Below are 21,565 nucleotides of genomic sequence, written 5' to 3' on the forward strand. Positions count from 1 at the left end.
GAAAGTAGGCTATTAGGAGAATTGGACGCAGACACGTTAAGCCTCCATAGAACAACTTGTATGCACTTTGATCGATTGACTTCCGCCGAAGTGGTCCATCACCATGACCACCCTTCCCCCCCGGGGCCATATCTAGTTCATCCGCTGCGTCCATCCATTCGGCTGTCTGTCAGTCAGTCAGTCAGTTAGTCAGTCAGTGGATCAGTACGGAGCCGGGTGAGACCTCCATAAATCTTGCAACCATTTGTCTTATCTCGTTCTCGTTTTTCCTTTCCCATCTTTCCCGCTTCCTCCCACTTTGGGGTTCGATATCCGCTCGAAGTTCTCGCCCGTATCGTGCCAGCTAGCGGACGTACCTCTCAGTCCAACGGGTTTGATGCACTATAACAGTCCGCGAATCGCTTGAAATTAATCAAACGCTTGATTTCCGTTGACCACCCGCCGTGGAACCCGCGTTTCGGGATGATGAAGGTGGTGCCTTCAATGCTATCTTAAAATAGCGGTTTCCTCTTTCTTCCAGCACTCGGAACACTGTGAAGGAAAGTTATTCAATCGCCTACCGACCGATTCCGAAACCCGCAAAAGCGGATCGTACCGTTTCCTGGGTGGAAATGAAAAGAAAATCTGGTTTTGCCCTTTTTGTTTGATTTTTTTTCCACTAGCTTAACAAACGGGGAAAGGGTAGCTCAACACAATTAATAACATCATCACACGAGTTTTCTTGTTGCCTTCTTTTTTTTTGTTACGGTGAATTATATGTAGGGACTTCGCATCCCTCGCTGTACGATTCGCTGCACCATACTATCGGAAACGGTGTCAAAGAAAATGGTTAATCGAGTTTGGAAAGGGTTTTCAAACGATTCTCGTTTGCTCACTCAAAAAAAAAAGGAAGGAATGAAAACCGCAAGTCACCGGCATGAAATGAACGCTCATCGAACCATCATCCATATCCAGATGAAAGTGATGAAGATAACGCTGGTACACGATACGGAGCTACTAAAAGGGATGAAGGAAACCCGAAAAAAACCCCCAAATCCAGTAAACCATAATGCTGCGATTAGCTTTTCTCTCCCTCCTTTCTATCGAAACCCAATGTTTATCGATGCACGCATGACTTTTGAACTTTGGCGTCCGATGGCAACACCGGGCAAGGCCAAACTGATGGGAAAGTGAGAAACTTTATCCCGTAATATCACTCCATAACACTCGTAACCTTATATCCGAGTGCACAAAGTAACTCGCAGGCACAAGTTTGTCCCTTTTAGCTTTTGCACAGTTTTACCATTTGAAATGCCAAAAATGTTCAAATTTTTAGAAGAGACACAAAAAAAACCGCCTCCGATAGCCAAAAGACACCGAAAACTTTTCCAACTTGTGTGCGTCACGTCAAGCGTGAGGAGCCCCATCATGTCGATGGGTAACAACTTCGCCAAACTATCTATCCGGCAAAACGGTTTTACATCCAACCTGTACATCCTTCCTTAACCATGACAGCCGCTTTGAAAATAGACCTCCTGTTTTTTTTTTTTTTTTTGGAAAGTTAACTCCGGGATAAAATGATACGATACCATACCGTCCAAAAGAGCCATTCGAGTAATGTACTTGGTGTTTTTTGTGTTTTATTTTCTTCGAGAGTTTCTTCTGGTGTGGGGCAAAACACAAGATTACTTTTGCAAATCATGCCCTGAAATAGTTTCCTAACCTCATATAAAAATCAAGCACAAAATCCTCACTTCTGATGGTTCTCTCGCTCGAAAAACCATCACCACTCTCATGGTGCCATCAAACATGTTTTACGTGCCTCATTCCCTGTATCCGGTGGTTTATTTGAATTCTGCACCGGTTTGACAGGCGGTTCACTGTGGATGGAAAGCTTGCTACACGAAAGTTATCCGTCCCAGCTGCCGGGCTCTTCAACCGTTTCGAGCTCATCAACGAGACGACAAACTGGGCTCAACTGGGCTCAAACCATACGCCCGCGTTAATTACTTAATTGTAGTTTAAGATGAATGTGCAAATTAAACCGGAAATTCAGGGTGAAATGTAACGATGAATCGTTTGTAACAAGCAATCACGCGCGCTCTTCATTGTTCATTGTTTTACACAACAACTTGTAGAAAGTTAGGGTTTTTACATATTTATATATGTGCCTAACATACATACATATGTGTTCAGGTCGTTCTATGCAGGTTTTACATTTTTATATAAAGCTACTCAACTTTTAAATTTGACTTTCTTGGCGCCTTTTTGTAGGTTAGCCTTCAACCTGCTTTCTGACGTGCTGTCAGTTGACTTGTTACTGTCTGTGAACTCTCAATGAATTATGATGAATAATGAATTAAAATTAAATTTACAACTCAATATCTTATTAACGTATATGATGTAAATTGGGCCTCCTTGTATGTTAATAAATTAGTTCAACAAATTAAGGCATTCTGAAACGTCTTTGAACATTTAATTGCTATTCAGTACGTATTGAATGTATAAGTAACTGAAAATATAACAAAAGGCAATAATCTTGAGATCAAAGTTTCTAAAATTAAACAAAAATTAGAATTTGGTTTTGTTAACTTAATAAATTTAATTACGCAAATTAGATGCATAGCACGGAACGTTCCACATCGAAAAATAAATCTGAGATATACAACAAAAAAATCTCTTCTTGTACATGACACAATTTTACCATGTGCAATCGGCTCGTTTAGCTTAATTAAAGGCACACTTTTTTGTCACCTTTCTCGGATCAATTCCCCCCAAAAAAACTGGCAAAGAAAAAAAAATGCTCACAATACCTTACACGTCGATCGGATACGCAGCAATCGAAGCTGGTGCTAATGTGCGACCGCGATCTGTTACGGAAAACGCCTCCTTCCTTTCCAAGTGTCGGAAAAAGCTGGTCGAGGAAAAAAAAACACACACCACACGCACCTCACACAAACCCTATTGTTCCACCCCATTTCCAATCGGATCAATTTCGGTGCCCGTTTGCCGTGTGGTCGCCCGGCAATCGAAAAACTTCAATTCCGAATTCCCAATTTCTCAACCCATCCATCCAGCGCCCTTGAGGTGATTAATTCGGCTCACAGTCTAGTTCATCTTTTTGGCGAACCGGTGTGCCGCGCGTAACGCTTCATTCAATGCAACGGCCTTCGGGTGCCCGCTGCGGTCAGAGCCGTGTACCATGAGCGAAGCGAAAAACCGCCCTACTTCTCACTGCAACGAATCGTAATTGTGAGGAAATTGGGTTTGAAGGCTACCTGTGTTGGGTGCGTGTATATGTCCAACTGCTCGAATTTAGGGCCAATTTAGGCGATACTAAAATGACCAAACCAACAAACGAAGAAGAAAAAAAACACATCAAAATGGGAACACTGGCCAACCATTGCCCTTCATGCTGTTAGAGCTGTTTGCATTTTTGGGGGTTGGTACGAGTTTCGACCATTGCGACAGCATCATCCAAAGCTCATCCGATCATGGATGGTCGATGTTTGATCGAACTCAAAACCAGTCGAATAGCGAAAAAAAAAATTATACATCGCATCCAAACCAGAGTGACACACACCACGTTGAAAGCCATTCGTGAACCATTCCGACTGTAGTCTCACCCCACAAATCGATGACATTGACGCTGATGACAGTTTGGACATTTGCCGTCAGCATCAGATGGTCGGACGTAGCAAACAGAAGAATCGTGACACCCACGCTGATGATCGCAAAAGGGAAACGATTCGGGCTCAATTATTATTGCCGGCGCACCGACGGTAACCTTCATTATTTTGGAAATGTGCGTTTGCTGTAGAGGTTGAAATGTCATCGGTGCGGCTAACTGCTGAACTTCTAATGCGATGTTAGTGAATCGTTATAACCTCGACATCGGCAAACGAAATAAATCGTTTTACTTTCAAGTGAAGGAAATGGTACTGTGTGAGCTTAGCTGGATGTGTCTGTTGGACAAAATTTAAATGAAGTTGCTGTTTTCATTAGTGAACAGTAGCACGTTTCCAAAAAAAAAATTTTATCATTATTTAAACAATATAAATGATCGATTTGTCTACCCCTTGCAGTAATACATACTAGAAGCTATAAAATTAATTCACAACGCCTAAAAGTATGCAATAAATAATTTTTAAAGTTTACTAATTTAAACAAAATATTAATAAGGCTAGAAGAGTATGTATGTTTTTGAGTTTTAAATTTTACAAAATCTTTTACAAAAATCTATTTAAAAACATGCACAAAATGATCCAAACAAGATCGATCCTTGCAACACTTTCTCGCGATTATTCGTTTGACAACCTCTGACGCATTCATTCGATGTCCCGCAGTGAAGTAATTAAACACGCGCCCGGTGGTTTATATTTACATGTCTCACACGTACAGCATCACTTTCCATGAACAATAAAATGGATCAATTTAACTTTCCTTCCACACTGCATCCTTCAAACATAAAGTCCCTTTCTATAACCGATCGCTTAAAGCGCGGGGTGCTTCATTAACTCGCTAAGCCGTATGTATTACGATCTCTTAACATGTGTTCAATTTTATAGGTGTATCCCGAAAAGATGAAGCAGCAGAAGAAGAAAAAAAGAAACGTACGACAAACATACATATGATGAGAAACTGTTCTACGTGTATGACACGCGAGTAAAGGGGGGGAAACGGACAATTTAACGCTTGCGTTTCTTTGTGCTTCAAATTTTGAAGGAAAAAAAACATGTTCCCGGGTGCATTCACACGGATGCGCTTCATCCCTTTGTTCGGCAACCGGCTTTTGGGGAGTTTGTTTTGTAAAACGTTTTCTATGCTTCCACTTTTTTCACCAAAGTTTGGTACTGCCACGCTTCCCGTAATCCACTTCGAACGAGCTCGTTGACAAAGTTCCGCCGTTGACTGTTTCGTACTGCACAAACAATGCCGACAGGTTACTATCGCTGACGGGGATGGTTGCGCTTCTTTGATGCTGTCTTACATAATAAGCGCACTGTGGTTGTGCTGTCCGTCCAAAAAAGCATCCACCATTATCCGGATGGATGGGACGGGAACACATCTCTTGAAGATGATCTCTCGCTGAAGATGATCATTCGCGTGGAGCGAAGTGAGGCTCCCAAGCATTTGTTGTTTCTGGAAGCTTTACGGCCGGTACCTTAAAATGTGGCAGCAACTTGCACAACTTTCCCTTTTATTTATATCCCGTCCCTAATTGATGTCTCAAAACGGTTGCCTTTCGGTTGCTTTACCGTTTCGCTTTTCGTAAGAAAATTTCTCCCCAGGTAGTTAAACCTGTTGATTCTCTTTTGCTATATTAAGGAATGGTGAAAAATAAGCTTAAATCATCTTAAAACATCAAAACCTAAACTCCACTATGATGGATGTATCAAATCCTTCGCTCTCGAAGCAAATCACTTTACGAATCTCCGCACACAAAACCATTTGTCTCATGACCCTTGGCGGTGATTAAAGCAATTCTCCTTATACACCGAAAACATCGTGTACAACTTTAAAGTGGTCTCTAATGCTTCTTCCATGAGCTGCCTGGACTCGACCACCCCGTACACTCAGTTGAGGTTGGCCCGCAAAAGCAAAACGAAACACTCATCCACGGGTAATCTCGGGTTGTGCACGAGAGTGATAAATTATGAACTAATCATTTTATCCAAACTAAATGACTATAATTAAAAATTAATTGCCTCTGCGCCAAACGGTGAATGGGTGGCCGGGTATTAGCGTCCGGTTTTGTGCCGCCCCCCTTGACCGGATGTCTTCGTATTGCCCGGATCTTGGAAAATAGTGTCCTTAGGGCGTGTGTTTCGAAAGGGATTAGCGTCCGTGCTGATGGCTAAGATTCGTACATGCAACATTCATCAGGCCATGTGCCAAGAAAAGCCTCTCCCCAAAGGATGAGATGTTTGTTTATTTGTGCAAAGCATTAGAACACGTTCTGGGTGGGGAAATCTCGTCTCGCTCGGCGGTAAAAAGGAGTCGTTATGAACATAGGAAAGGTCAACAAAACCGGTTTAGGGACATCAAACAGTGACCTCTGCATTATCGGCTATCAACGCACAATCGTCCAATCATCATTACTAACGTCATCATTATCCCCATCGGTTGTTTGTTGCCTTACAACCACTACATACGATCCGTTGCTTCACGATCGATCTACGCCGAATGCATAGTAAGGAAAAACAAACCGTGTAAAACGTTTGTTTTGTTTTTTGCCGATCCGAACTAACCCGCTTTTACAGCTTATTATGTTCAGATTTTCATTTAGATTGATTACCATTCAATCGCTTCCATCCTTCACCATATGGATGGCCTTTGGTCCAATTTGTCTCCTCGTGGGTTCCCTTCTGGTTCCGTAACGCGATACTCACGACTTTCGCTAAGCCACCGCCCAGTCTCCAGTGCCTAGGCCATCAATTCCCTCTTTATGCACGCCCGGGGAACATAAATTGATAAACACATAACACGCGCCCCAATACATTAACGTCCACGGAGTAACGCTCGAGTGCGCGAATGTAGCCATATTTGCATTCATAAATCCGGGAAAGTGCCTACCTTTTATGCGACATGCTTAGACTGTGCGTCAATAACCGGGAGGAGGATGTTCTTTTTTTCAGCCATTATTTTTGCTACCGTTTCAGTGTTCAGTTCGATACCTAGTGATTACCGTTTGCATCGCATCTTGGGTGTGGGGCGTTTATCAAGGAACTGGTCGGCTTCTTTCGAATGCTTAACCAACTTTTAAAGGGGTTGCCTTATGTTAGTTTAAGATGTTTATTTAAGAAACAATATATATTAAGACATTGTTTTGGTATGTTCCGCAAAATAGCCACCTTACAAACCTTGGTAAACACATAAAATTGTTTATCTTCTTCAAAACAAAGCCAAGGATAAAATGCAAAGTATAAAATATTTAACAAAAATTTTGCAAACAACCAATTTATAAATTTTGTTTCAAGATTAAAGTAGAAAAATTTTTAAATTATTTGCTTCATAAAATACGTTATCTTATGTACAGCATAAAACAGTTCAAAATGTTGTAACACTAACCCTGCAATATCCACGATCCAAGATCAAGACACGAGAGCCATAATTTGTGATCGTTTAAGCACTCCCTTCAGAAATGCCAACGGCATTCCGTTTGCCAAAAGTGAATCATAAAATTGAACAGCCTAAAGCATCGGCAAACATCCACCGGTGTTTATGATTGTTCGATCGAACGAGACTATTCTCTGCTTGTACCGAATATTAATATTTTTTCGATTTTCCATCCTGACGGCCATCCGTTAAACATACGGCCCCAGACCATCCCGGAACGGATGCTGCATACGGCCAATACGCTCTGCCAAAGGGTGATAAAAGTTTGCATTGTTTTCATATTAAAAAGCAGCTACATACATGTGGATTTATTCGTTTATCAACAACAACAAACTCAGCTACTTGTCTGGAAAAAGGGCCGGGCGTATTAAACGATTTCATATAAAAGTGAACAGATTTTATCGTCCGTTTTCTATCGTAACTCTTTATGGCGCATATTAAATATGCTCGGTACACGGTACGGGGGTTTAGAACCCATCCCAACAGTGTTTTTCTCTCCCAACAGTACCAGGCGACGTGTTTATGTACGACACTGATGCTCCGGGACAAGCTTCATCCTGCTCGTACGCCACAATCTCAAATGTGATTCTAAACGGCTCTTCAACTCGGCTGAGAGTAGCGGCACGCAAAGTTTCTAACAATTTGTGTGCAAATTCCACTGCCGTTAAATCTTTCAACCCGGCTTAAGTTTCGTTCGCGAAAGTTTCGTACGTTTCGTACGGGAAATAGAGAATCGCTAGCAAATAGAGGCATACCGGAGTGCAAAGCCACTCCGTTTAATAGTGTTATCAACCCCCCGCCAAACTACTCACTATTATCATCCCCCCATCAAACCCCCCCACGATCATCACCATCATCATCAAGTTCGTCAACATTATAATCGGTAATGACCTTTCCTGTTTTACTGTATCAGTAAAATGGCAAAGCCCCGTGCGCCCAACCAGGACAGGTGGCCGGGGCGTAAGTATTCGAAAACAAACGTACATTTGCATAGGCAGCATAAATTCTCATCATCCATTCCGGTGAGCGTAGTCGCCCCGTATTCCCCGGCATGTTCTTATCAAAATTCAGCACCCCTTTGTGCGCTCGAAGTCACCCGCATGTCTACCCGCACCAAAAATTGCACCAAAAACTCAAAAGCCTATAAAATACGAAACCGATTTCCCGAAACATGGTACGCGAAACCATCGTTTGCCGCCGCCGCTGCCACCGTGCAAATCTCCACGCTCGTCCGGAAAGACAAATATTCTTACGTACAAACAATTTGCATAGAGCATAAGCACAATAGCCACCCCCCCACGGGTACCTTTTGCCATCCTGCCGACCGTACCGTGCCGCGAACGCACGGGAAAAAACCAAACCGCTCGGATGCGGGATTAGAACGAAACGGCCACGAGGACCATTCTGGGCTTGAAGCCGTAATTTGCATGCATTAAAAAGCATCTTGCTTCGCTCGGTTTCGACGTACGATCCGACCGAACGTCAGATTCGTCCGTCGACACATTCTCCGGTAACCGAAATGCATCACAGGCGAAAGCCAGTATCCACCGGGGTTGTATCCCGGGTTGCATCATTAGCAATGCCCATCTATAGTATGCACGTTGCAGGCGCATACTATTTTCCTGTTATTTTTTTAAAAGGTTGTCTGTTGTTGTTGGTAGCTTTTTTCTCTCTTCTCGTTTTTTTTTTTTTTTGCTTGTTTTCAATAGCATTTTATTTTTGTGTTTCATTACCATTGGTACATTTCCAGCTGAATATTTTCTATTGGTTCTGTATCCCTTTTTACCGGGGTTTTCCATTCACCCTACTCCTCCCTCTACTACTTACGCATTTCTTCTGTCAAGTTCGATCAAGTGTTCATCAAGCGGAAAATCAACCCTCGGTGAGTAGTGGCCAGGTTGATGGGCACGGTTGCCTTTACATTCCGTACTTAGCCAGTATACAGAGGGAGAGAGAGAGAGAGAGAGAAAGGACACGAGATAACGATTATGCGATGGAAAGCTATACATCTCCATGAGGTGTATGATGAAGGGCAGGAGGAAACAGAAGGCAAAGGGCGCGTGGTTGACGATTATTCGGTTCACTTACCTTTCACTGGATGGTTTCGTACCATCCAGAAAGAACTTAGTGGTTTAAAAATGAAAATGAAGCTCTTTGATGCTGATGGAGACAACATTAAAAAAAACATTGACTGCATCCATGCTCCAATACGACTACTACACAATATTGGGTATCGTGTGTTCTAAGGTTAAAATCGAACATCGAACTCACTGTGACAGAAAGTCAAAACATAGGCCATCGATATATGCTGGGTTCTCTCTGATTTTTTTTATTCGCTTCCTTTTTTTTTCATACATTCTTTCGCCTTTAGGTGCCTTTTTCGCCCAGCCCAGCACAGTACACGAAACATGCTGCTCACGAGTTTTATTATTTAAGCATACGTGGAGCTCATCTGCATTCGGATGCTTTCAAGTTGTGTAGCGGTGTCAACCATCGACGAGATGGACCAAATGAGGTAGTACACTAGCATATATGTGGACAAGCAGTATTGATCAGCTATCGGGGAGTTCTGGAGCAAAAGAGAGAAAGCGCAAAAAAACTTGCTTATAAAGTATCACCTAACGTCCTCCATAGGGGATGGGATTATTGCCACTTTGAAAGGCAGCACAGCACGGTTTAAAACCTTCTGCTCAACGATCATTCGATATAAGGCACACGATGCACTGTATAATGAACTTTTTAAGGGTATTATTTTTTGGAAAGAAATGACACAAAATCCCTTTACAAAAAGTTGAACCTTTAGAGTGTTTTCATCGAGCGGTGGCCAAACTGGGAATATCACTACACTGTACACTCTCAAAGCAACGATTAAAATCGACTTTAATGCACTGAATTCTTTGTTTTTTTAGACTTTTCTCCCCTTTATAACGCTATCTGATGAGAGGGGATCGAGAACCATTAAAAGATGAATGGAAGCAATTTTAATTGATTTAAATGGGGCAGTAAAAATGATCCATAAAATAAACTTCGGTTTCAATGAATGCTACTTTCGGACAATATTCTGCTGTCAGTGTGTTCGGGCTACTTACGATAAAATTGGATTGTCCCTTGCTCTTTAATCTTCAGCTAAAGGGGATAAACGGACAGCATAACGTTCTTTAAAAGATATTCTTTTTTTTTATGAATGCGACACGGAACTTCAATATCGGTTGGGGAATATTTTCTCTGCCATCAAAGTTTATCTGAATTTGAATAGTTCAATTTGAAGTAGAGCTTGTGTCATTTATAATAATTTTTGGAAATTCTAGAACAATTTACGTGTGTCTAGATTTATTTTAATCTTTCGATTCATATTATAATAAAGTTCACTTTTTGTGTGACAAATCTGTCCAACAGCGACAAAGTTCACTGTCACAAAAAATACACCCAAAAACACAACGGTTCGTGAAGGAGAACATCAAATGCATTCGCGCTTTGTAGCAAAATCCTTACAAAATTAACATTTTCCGTTGAACGAGTATCTTCCTGATAGCCTTTCGCCTAATTTTAATGACTACCCATCGCCTCAGCAGTTTGAGAAAATAAAATATTTATGCCAAAGGACAAATACTTATTATCAATAAGCCGTTACTTTATTGTTCACTGTTATTTCCCATTAATAAAAACGGATCCTTTCACCAAACCTAACCCATAAATAGCAATATCATTATCCTTTATGACTTTCCTATGAAAATTCCTTCTCGCCTCACCCCAAAAACGCAAATCTTTCACCCAGCGTTACTTTACGATTCATTTAACTTGACACGAAGATGGGTTTTGGGGGTGGGGGTGTCTTTCCTGCCTCCCGTTCAACAGGACATTGCCATGGGACATTTTTGACAGATAAGCTTTACAACAAACCCCTGCTGGCTCGGTTTACCGTACGGATGGATTTTCCCTGTTAAAGACCGAAGGCAAACAAACTTTCGTGCGAGCTAAGGCTTTTTTTTGATTGGGAGTTGTGATAAAATTTTATGTGCTTTATGGCATCGTTCCACAATATTCTACTTCCCTTTGTGCAACCGATGCCAAAAGTTAACTTGATTTGATATTTCATTTTCACCTTCACCTGACGTACCCGTAGCACACCTGGAAGAATCTTTTCATATTGGGAATCGTGTAGCAGTTCCATTCTATTCGTTACAATGTAAAGCTTCTATAGCCAGTCCAGCTATAGTGCGCTCCTACTACTAACGACTAACGATCTTATGGGATGAGGTGTTAATTTTACGTTGCTAAATGTATAGAAATAATGACAGCTGCGAACGCGATCGGTGGCGCGACAGTAAGACATAACCGTAAACTTACATACCACTTCCAGTGGGAATGTCCTGCTATCGTTATCCTGTTACGCGAATCGTCCGCTCGTAAAGAAAGAAGTGAATCAAATTAGTTTCTTAACTCGTTCGCATGAAACGGGTGTTCTGGGGGGGGGGGGGGTGTGGAGGATAGAAAGAAACGAAACAACAACCCCATCCTCGTTGAACGTTGATTACTTTCAAACCTCTTTCTGTTTGTGTTCTGCTGATTTTTTTGTTTTGTTCGTTTTGCTACCTGGTAATGAATTCTAACTAGACGGGTTGTCCCTGTTGGACTCGATTTTTTTGTTCCAATTTTCCATACCAGCAAACGAGTTTGGTTCCCTCAACGTTACTCATTAAGCTTAACGAGAACACTGTACATTAAAACCGCTCAAACGACGAATTGGTTAAATGGGCAAACTGTAGCGAAGACAAGTAGAAACAATGACAAACTCTCGGCGAATGAAAGAAAGGATGGGAAGGAAGCCATCCCCAAAAACATCCCAAAACCCCTGGCAAAATAAAGTTTGCTGGTGGTTCTCCATTCTAGGGTGAGTTTCGCCATATAAAGCGATCCAATAAATCAAAGCAAAACTTAACCTCGCCCTCGGTAAAGGGCAGCTCAGTGTTTCTTTTTTGTCACTGAATGTTGAGTTTTTTCTTCTGCAGAGTAATCTAAAGACATCTTCCTAAATTATTTTGTAGATATTAAATTTGATGAGAAGGAAAATCTTGATGTATTGTATTAATATTAAACAACAGATTGTGTTTTTTTCATTTTTAATTTAATCTACAAAATAAACAAATCAAGTGTACATACACGTTTCCACGGTTGTTCAAAAGCAAATAAATTTTTTTGAAAAAATAAACAAAAGCTGATTAAAAAAGAACATAAGTATTCCACAAGGAAACCCTTTTTATTCAATCTCACAATAATGGTCATCCCTGTATGCTGTCACTTCAGCTCCCTTATCACTGACTTTCTTCTTCCCTTTCCACACGGAGAACGTTTGATGCAACGACGGAACGGACGAAACCCGGGACTTGAGGTCTTGTTGAAGAACTTTTAATTACAGACCATTTCTGGGCCGTTTGCCTTGCCGCTTCTCACCACCAGCATAACAGTTGTTGTGTGGAACCGTAGTACAGGTGTGAGCGACAAAACCGTGAACCGTACGTACAAACTGGGAACTAGTACGCGCCCTTCTTGCGCAACAAACGGGGCACGCACGGCATGCTGTTTCTGTTGGTTCTGTCCATCGTTTTCTTTAATTAGAATCCGGTTCGTCCGGGTTCCTGGGGTTTTTGGTCGCACCCCTGCACAACTCGATCCACGATCACGGTTGAGAGTTCGTTTCCTTTTTCTACTACAAATAGGAGGATACTTGTCGGGATTTTATTCTCTCTCTCTATCTCTTTGACCGAGGGTCCTTCATTTGCGGATGAGATGGTAAACCAACACGCCACGAGCGTCTCGGAAACCACCCAACCACCCAAAAGCTTTTGAGCTGATAAAGGATAACAAAGTTAGTCTCGGTGCGTAGAACACCCGTGGTCCCATAGTAACGTTGGATGTCTCCGTAAGGTGGTCGGATGTGAAATTCTCGCGATCACCACCGTGTGCCGTTCGGTAGTTGTCCGGGGTACGACGATAATTAATAATTATCATCACCGTCACCAGAAGCGTTACAGTCGTCGCCATTTGCTTTCGCTCTTGAGAAACGCTCTTGAGACACGAATTCTTTCACGCTGGTGTCCGCTTTGATGTACGCTGTGAACCTTTGCCATCCGAAGGAATATACGGGACCGGTTCGACCGGAGAAGGATGCACGAATCGGTTCGAGTATTCTAGTCATTTTTCTGTTTTCTGTTTTTTTTTTCGTTTGTTGCCTGCACGGAGCAATGGAATGTTTGCCGTGGGTTACCTTCGTTTTTATCACACCTTCTTTTGCATTATTTGCTCGGTGCTGGAACCCTGCATAGCGCTATGTCCGCCACAACCGGCAATGACCGGACACTAGCCCGGCCTCATAAAACCAGATCCATCCACGTCTTGGAACAGCATGGTTGTGGCTCACCGAAGAAGTTTAATGCATTCCCTCGCTCATCGCTTGTTGGTTTCCCCTTTCTCGGCTACCCCAGCGAAAACATTCCCGGCCGGGACACTCCGGTTCCGGTTCCGACTAGCGAAGGACCATCATAAAACACACGGCATCTAAAGGCGACCTACCTGTCCCTTTTTTATGACACCTTCCAAGCACCTGTGGCAGAGTGAATATCCACAAAAAAGCGATAGAGAGAGAGAAGCGCAAGAAGTTGCGAAGACATTCTTTCTCGCTGCCACAGCTGTCTTCTGCGAAATGGCACAAAAGAAATGGAAGAATCCACCACAGGCGTCCATTTTGGTTTTTTTTCTGTTGTACCGGACATCCTGGCGTACCACCGTATCCGACCGACCACCGACGGGAAGGGCTTTATCAGTGTCGTTAATTTTTATTCATGAAAAACCGCACAAATAATACCTGTTCCAGTTCGCTCCCAACGTCTTCTCCCAACCCGGTCTGAAGCTTTACCTGAAATTCTACTCCACCCGGTGTTAGTGCTACTGGGGAACGAAGAAGGATTCAACCGACTGACTTTATGGTTTTAATGAACAGCTTCTTAAGCTGGTTCTTTCCAATTTCCGGCGTTTTGGGGAGCAGGAAAGAAGATAGATGAAAAAAAAAAACATATAGAACGAACATAAAACATGCCTAAAACTTGCACAAAGCAGTTTGTAATTTTTCGACTACTACTTTTTGCTCCGGCCAGCAAATTGAGGTCGATGTTAGTGTGTGCTATGAAAAGGCGAGCAGAAAAGATTGTTCTTAAATAGCGAGTGAAATTATTCATTCGTCGCCGTTGTTTGTATAATTGAAATGGAATAAAAATTCTTTTTTTTTCTCCCCTTCCGAGAGACACTTCAAATGCACTCGCTTGCGAAGTAGTAAACCCACGCTTTTAAACGTCTTAAGTCGTCGCAGTGAAAAATAGTAATCCACAACCTACTTAAAGCTTGGATGGTTTAATTTTCTTCATGCATATCATTACCGACCGATGTGCAGTAAATCTTTTACTGGTAGTAATGTATTCGGTATCATTTGCTGCTTCTCTCATTATATGATGCTTCCTGCATTCTAATAAACGACAAAAACTCGTTCACTTCATCCATTGCGATACCGGCAAACAAATGTACGGGGCATAGAAATTAGCGTATTAAACACAACCGTCCTCCGCGCTTCAAAAGCACCGCACGTGCAGTCGGAACCGGAGGATTAATTTCACCTCTTTTTATGATCGGGAATGTAGGTCACGTGATCTTCCGCACACGTACCGTGCAAGCGCAGACGAGCGTGTGGGCAAAGGAAGTCATCAGCGACGAGATAGCAAGACGTTTTGGGTCGCTATTTGTTGATAATTAGGTAAAATGTCTTGTGCACATGTTTGTTTATGTGGGGACGAGTTTTCAGGGTATTTTTTTGTGGGATTGGGCACTGGAGCTTTCACACATTCGCCCACGAGCGTGTTGAGTGAGTGAATGTGTGAATTTTATGTCGTTTAACGGAGTAGCTTCACCATTGGTAAATAACCAACAACCAAATACAAAAAAAAAAACTACAACCCAACCTTCTTACCAGATTTCTTTCACTCTCCATCTTATTTCCATGCGTAGTACACTGTATTAATATACCGTTTTGCTTCCATTTAATTCACAGGTCATGTGTTGAGACGTGATCGCTACAGGAGGAACTAAAGCAAGCACACAGAAACACAGAGTGACTGTGGCAGTAAAGGCCGCAACGACGACGACCACGACGACAGCAGCCGTAGGTGATAGTAGCGGGGAACGATCGCCCCGAACAACCGGCAACAGCGGTGTACCCGTACCGACGAAAACGGCGCTCAGCGGCAGCAACATCATCCTGCAACGGCGGCATCGACGAGGGCCCTCGCCGTCAACGAAATCGGTCGAAAATGTGATAGACCCATCCGTGGACGGACGGACCTCGATCGGGCAGCAGATAGCGAACTACTTTCTTCGCATCCGGCGCAGCCGATCGTCGCACGCAGTCACCACACACGGACAGCCGAACACGGACACTGCCGGTAGCCGCAACCGGACGAACAGCAGCAGCACCGCGCACCGGCCGACATCGTACGGTCCGCTAGCAAGCTCGGCCAGCTGCAGCTTTGGCGCCGAAAGCCACGACGAACGGCTGCACCACCAGTCGGCCAGCTCCGTGACGGTCAGTGTTGCCAACTCGTCCGCTAACATGGCCGCCACCGATGGGCAGATCATTCTGGCCGCGTCCCGGTTCGCACCGGACACACCGCCAGTGTACCTGCGGGACTTTGCCAAGAGCGAACTGCCGGCGGTCGGGAAGATCGTGAAGGGCCAGTACTACAGTTTGGGCGTACCGACACTATCCAACCCATCGCTACAGAGCACGGCACTGTTTTTGAATGCGGGCCGCAAGTACCAGATACTGGCGCAACCGATCAAGATAAAGGAGGGCCGCAAGAACACGAACGTCGGCCCGAAGGTGCTCATCCCGGAGACGTACCCCGGCTACTTCGAGCTGCTGAGTGAGGATGGCCGCTCGACACGCTGCATCGAGAGTGTGCTGGAGCTGTCCCGGCGGCGTAACTTTCGCGTACTGGTACGCGAAACGGTACGCTGCAACCATAACAGCAAGTCACTGCATGCGGGCGAAATCCTCACCACGATCTCAGACAATGGCAAGTACCTGCAGTGCCGGACGTCCAAGGACGAGCTCGTCAGTTTGCCATTAGAAGCCAAAGCGAAGTTCTCCCCGATCGCTAAGGAGGACAGCATCAGCGGTGTCCACACGGTGCGCAATTTGCTGCAGAAGCGTATGCCGGTCACGGTACGGTTGGTACACGGGGCCGCACCCAAGGGACTGAAGCAACCGTTTGTGCCGGAGCTACGGTTGCTTGGGTGCGTTGAGGTGGACCGGATATTTGCGCTCCCATTGCAGAAAGACATGGATCTGGTGTCGGTACCGCTGAATGCAAAGATTAAGATACAGCGGGCCAAAAACATGGAGCAGCTGGATCACTTCATCGAGTATTCCCGGTTTCTGGATAAGGCGCAACGGTTGCTGGTGGATGCGCGCGATCGTCTGCAGATCATCGATCTGAAGCTGACGGACAAGGAGAAGAAGGACTCGGCGAAGGCGGTGGCGGCCGCACACAAAACGATGGCTTCCACGCTGTCCGGGTTGACGGCAAACGGGTACGTGCTGAAGAAGAGCAACAGCTGTGATTCGAACCGCTACTCACCAGAGATCGCTGCCGGCAGTGGCGGTGGCAGCCAGAACGGTTCGATCGCGGATGAGTACGATGAGATCGATCAGATCTATGATTACGTGCGTGGGTTAGCACCATTGCCGAAAAATCTGTACAAGTTCGAAGCGATCGAGCCACCACCGGGCGGTTCCTCACCAACGACCGGTGCTACAACGCCGCTCTCGAATGCGTTGCTCGGTCCGGCCACACATCAGCATAGCCTCAAGACGGTGGAAAACATGAAGACGGCCCAATCGAACGTCCTTAACAACAACAACAACAACAACCACAACAACAACAACAACAACAATCACTACGACACTAGCAACAACAACTACTGCAACATCATCAAGTACTCTAATCACACGCAGCAACAGCAGCCAGTCGGCAATGCGCACCATCATCACCATCACGGTCATCATCACCACAGCCATCAGGGTGGGCATCACCATCAGCACACCGCTTCGAACAGTCTCGAATCGTCGTCCAAGCATGCCAGTGCGGCCCTCAATGCCATCAACAACAACCACCACAGTGTGGTTGGAACAGTGGATCACAAACCGATCCCGCCACCGATCGAAACGATCCCGGGCAAGAAACTGCCCGAAAAGCGTCAGCGGCCTACACTTCCGAAGCTGTACTTCAAGAGCAGTATTGGACTGCATCAGAAGAGTCCCACGCCGGGCACTACCGCCGTTAGCCCACTGAGCAATGGAGGCGCCAATGGAGCTGGTGGCGTAGTGCACCATCCACCGATCGCCATCACACCGAAAGAGATCGCTGTTGAGCCACAGAGTCCACTGTTTCACATCCGGTACGTGCCGGTTTCTAACCCGTCCGGGAATTCAATTTCTCATACGCCTGTTTTCTGTTTTGTTTATTTGTAGATATAAAAGCCTAAGCAGCCTGCAGCTAGCTGCGACGACCCCACAGCAGGACTCCCATCCAGTCACACCGATCTCACCCTCGCCGAAAGGTGCGGGACAGGACAAAAATCATCTGCTTTCCAAGTCAGCGAGTGCTGCCGCAGGTCCGGGTGCCCGTGAAGGTACGCTCGACTCATCGCGCAGCGGTGGCCGCACGTCCGGTGATTCCGGGAAGCTACCAGAGAAGAAATCCCGCCGGCTTAGTAGACCGCGCAGTCTCTCGAACCTGGTGTGGGATCTGCGCCCGCACAAGTCATCGGCCGAGAAGTCCAAGAAGAAGCTTTACCTGCACCAGTTTGACCGGCAACAGGGAACGCTCTATCTGTAAAACGGCCGTTCGTTCAGATTTCGTCAGTATAAATTTAGTCAACCGAACACGAATCGTGCGCGATGGGGATGAAGGTGGCCGGGTTGGATTTGTTGTTGAGACGTTTAGGGCAAGACCGGGGAGTCACAAACTGGGGATATACTGAGAAAGAAAGGACGATAGTAGAAAGGAACAGAGTGGAACATATATTGTACCAACTGCAAGGTGTCGTTTACTGTACGAAGACGAAGGACGGGGGAATCAAAGTCCCTTCTTTTAAAGACTCCACTTCACACCTTCTCTTTATCTCTTTCTCACTATCCATGTGATCCATGTTGTGTGTGTGTTGTGTAATAGTAGCAGATTATATATATATATATATAGAAAGAGAGTCCCTCACATAGAGAGTAGTCGCCGTAGTAGTAGCAGCAGCATCAGTAACTGTGTCCTGGCTTACGAAAAGACTCAGTTCATTTGCTCGATGTTTAGACAACCGTGCAGGGTTGATAGGAAACGGCACTTCGGTATGGCAAATGAATATTGCAATCCCTTCCCATATATTGAACAGCAGAACCGTAACAAAAATGGCCAGCATCTTTTACCGTAGCGGTTCTGCGGGTGCGTGATCATGATCTAGTAGTAGACCCAGACAGTACGTTCGAAATGGCAGGGGTCGTGAAGCAATGCGGCAAAATGCATGGATTCAAATCTAAAAAACCGCAACAAAGGTAACCGGACGAAGGCTGGAAATAGTGTTAGATTACGTTTGTTTGCTCGTTTTCTTGCTGTTGTCATTTAGTTTTTCCTTCGCGTCCTTCTACACTTTTTTTTTATTTGCCATCGTCGTCGCTAAAAGGCTGTGTGGTGTTGAGAAACGTTTCAGTTTACAAGTTTAACTAGATTTAACGTGTTAGTGATAGGGCTGTAGAGTAACCACTATCCCATTACATACTTTCAGTAGTAGTGATTCGCTTCATGGGGACGGTTTAGTAGGTGTCCCTCTGTCCATAAACGGACCAATTTCCAATGCACACAACCGCGAGATACGACTCGCGCGTTCCAGTGTGACAGATAATGGAAGGGATCGAGCATGATCACGTACATCGCGTGTGAACGAATTAACGAACGAACGAACGAACGAACGAACGAGTTGCCAGCCGGGATCACCGGGACAAGCAAGTGTGTATGTAGTATGCGTGTTTGTTTTTTTTTTATTCAATTAATTATCCAACTCCTCCTGTTCACGCCGTATGGCGTGTAGTATCGTGCGTAGGAACGGTGCAAGATTTTCTGTTGAAAAATCCAAGTTCGCTTGCTATCGAGCAAAACTGTGCGTCCCATGGGCCGATGGGCAAGGACATTTCCGATCCCGCGCTGCCATATCGCCTGTTTGCGAGCAGATGAAATTTTTATTTTTCAACGCTCCTACACCGACAGGGGAACTAAAATCCCCCCCTCAATGCACAAACGATGGGACACAATCAGCTGTCCACGCTGGTAGGGTGATTGTTTTACGATCGGTTTAGTTTTGTGCATAAGATTTAGCATCCGGTTTACTGCCTCACTACTACGTTTGCTTACTACTAAGAATTGGATCCTCGATCGGTCTGAGACGGGCACCAGCACGCTACAGCTGTAAGCCGTGCCGTGTTAATATTGTGCGCTAAGGAACAGTCATTTTAGTTCTTAATTTAAGTCACTATCAATTAATCCCCTCGTTCTTTTTAATAAACAAAAAATGCTCTATCAACAAATGTGTTACTTGTGCGACATATACAAACAATTTAATTTAAAAATTTAATTATAAAACTGAAAGAAAACAACTGATGTTACTAACAATCTCAATATTAATTTATTCCTCGATAACTCTATCTCTAAGTAGAACAAAACAAACAAAATTCATAGGCAACGTTCATATTTAATAATTGAACAGATTAAAAAGAGCACAGACGATGTAAACTTATTGAACTGAGAGAGATAAATAGTACACAAAATACACACGAACGGTAAAACACGGTGTGGCAAGACGTGTTTTCACTCGGTAGTATACATTATTTCCTTTACCTTCTCACAGAATGCATCATGACTGTCCTCCGGATGTTCGTTTATACTAAAAATAAGGACATTAAAAATGTGTTAAAATATCAAACAGTCGGTTTCAAATATTAACAAAATACGCTACTCACAAATTCTCGATTAGCACCAGCTTGTTGTAGTAATATTCACGCGATATTTCGGCATCCTGTATTTTGATGGTAAGATCATCGATCTGCTCACTTAACGTATTTATGCGATCGATCTGTTTAATTTCTGCAAATGGATTGTTCTTCCGAATTAATACTAATTACTCCTTAAGTAACACACACTCAGACACGCTTACCTCCAACACTTCCACCATCTCCTCCTGCTACTCCTGTTACTGTTTTGTCCTCTTCGTGTAGACGCGTTGTGGAGCCGTTTGTGCTACCGGGACGCTTTACCGGACGACCGGACGGAACCGACGCTCCAGAAACGGTGTTAATCCGCTGGCTCGGTCTTAGTGTGCTCGGCGTACCGTAACCCATCGGTGCATTGTTTCTCGCTACCTTCGGATCATACTCTTTCCCATCGTAGTTGGCATCGAAAAATTTCTTAAACCACTGCAAAAACTCAAAGTTATCCTGAAACCGTCCCTTTGCCAAACGTTCGATCGGTACGGCTTTGGACACCTTTAGCTGTACCAGCGCGTTCTGAAACATGCGCAGATTGCTTAGAAAATCGTGCTCAACATTGGTGCAGAACTTGACGCGCTTCAACTGCAGACATCCCGGAAACAGAACGTCCATTAGCTGGCAATAGGCGGCACCGGTACAAAGCTCTTCGACCTTCTTGAACTCGGCCAGCAGCGTACGGTTAACCCAGGCGAGCAGTTCAATGCGGGATAGATTTTCGGTCGTTTGACCAGTGAAATGAACGTTGACGGCCATTTGATGCAGTACACGGACACGGACACGGAACGAGTGGAATAATTCGAGGTTTTTGACGCGTTTCACAAGCACTCAACATGAATCACAGATGTTGACGTGGCTACTGAGACTGATCTGCTGTAAAAGAAGGATGCTGCTAACATCCAACATGGGTGCGTGCATTTCTCTCTCCAACTACGCACTAAGACTACTACGGTTTATTTCTTATTCCTTCACACTTCTTTAGGTAGTGCAGAACTAGTATTGGGGACGGTTTGTTGCTATTGAAAGTAAAATAAATTAAGCCAGGAGGACATCCATTGATTACGTAAAGATCGTGGGAAAGGGAACGGGATTCTTCCCCAGTTACGTGTTATTCTGTAGAAAAAGTGTAGATAAAGGATTCAACTTAATGTAACGTAGAATAATAAAAAACGTTCTAAAAATTCGTATTTTATAACGTTAAAATGTTGTTTTTAGCAATTTTAACGGATAGGCGCAATTCAATTTTCCTTCTTCAGAAGAGTCACCTAGCGGACAGTAGCAGAAGCTCTCGTGGAAGGGTCACCTACAAGCTGTGTTAAATTCATCGTAGGAGAG

General features: G+C 44.2%; 2 protein-coding genes across 4 annotated transcripts in view; one reads left to right on the top strand and one right to left on the bottom strand.

Annotated features, from left to right (window-relative positions):
* Positions 1 to 19,774, top strand: part of LOC125768005 (serine/threonine-protein kinase phg2) — a 134,543-nt gene extending 114,769 nt beyond the window's left edge. For all 3 annotated transcript variants that reach the window (XM_049435096.1, XM_049435097.1, XM_049435095.1), the window contains 2 exons: positions 15,194 to 17,601; positions 17,675 to 19,774. In XM_049435096.1, coding sequence (XP_049291053.1) covers positions 15,752 to 17,601; positions 17,675 to 18,041 — 2,217 coding nt within the window. In that variant the 5' untranslated portion in view covers positions 15,194 to 15,751 and the 3' untranslated portion in view covers positions 18,042 to 19,774. The remainder of the gene's footprint in view (positions 1 to 15,193; positions 17,602 to 17,674) is intronic.
* Positions 19,775 to 19,918: 144 nt separating this feature from the next.
* Positions 19,919 to 21,300, bottom strand: LOC125768022 (microtubule-associated protein RP/EB family member 1-like). The gene is made up of 3 exons (XM_049435129.1): positions 20,401 to 21,300; positions 20,207 to 20,330; positions 19,919 to 20,130 (listed from the first exon to the last, which is right to left on the bottom strand). Exons 1-3 carry the CDS (start codon positions 20,984 to 20,986, stop codon positions 20,055 to 20,057), a joined length of 786 nt encoding a protein of 261 aa, XP_049291086.1. The 5' UTR covers positions 20,987 to 21,300; the 3' UTR covers positions 19,919 to 20,054.
* Between the last annotated feature and the right edge of the window lie 265 nt (positions 21,301 to 21,565).

This window comes from Anopheles funestus, chromosome 3RL, assembly GCF_943734845.2.
Source record: "Anopheles funestus chromosome 3RL, idAnoFuneDA-416_04, whole genome shotgun sequence".
NCBI classification, from domain to species: domain Eukaryota; kingdom Metazoa; phylum Arthropoda; class Insecta; order Diptera; family Culicidae; genus Anopheles; species Anopheles funestus.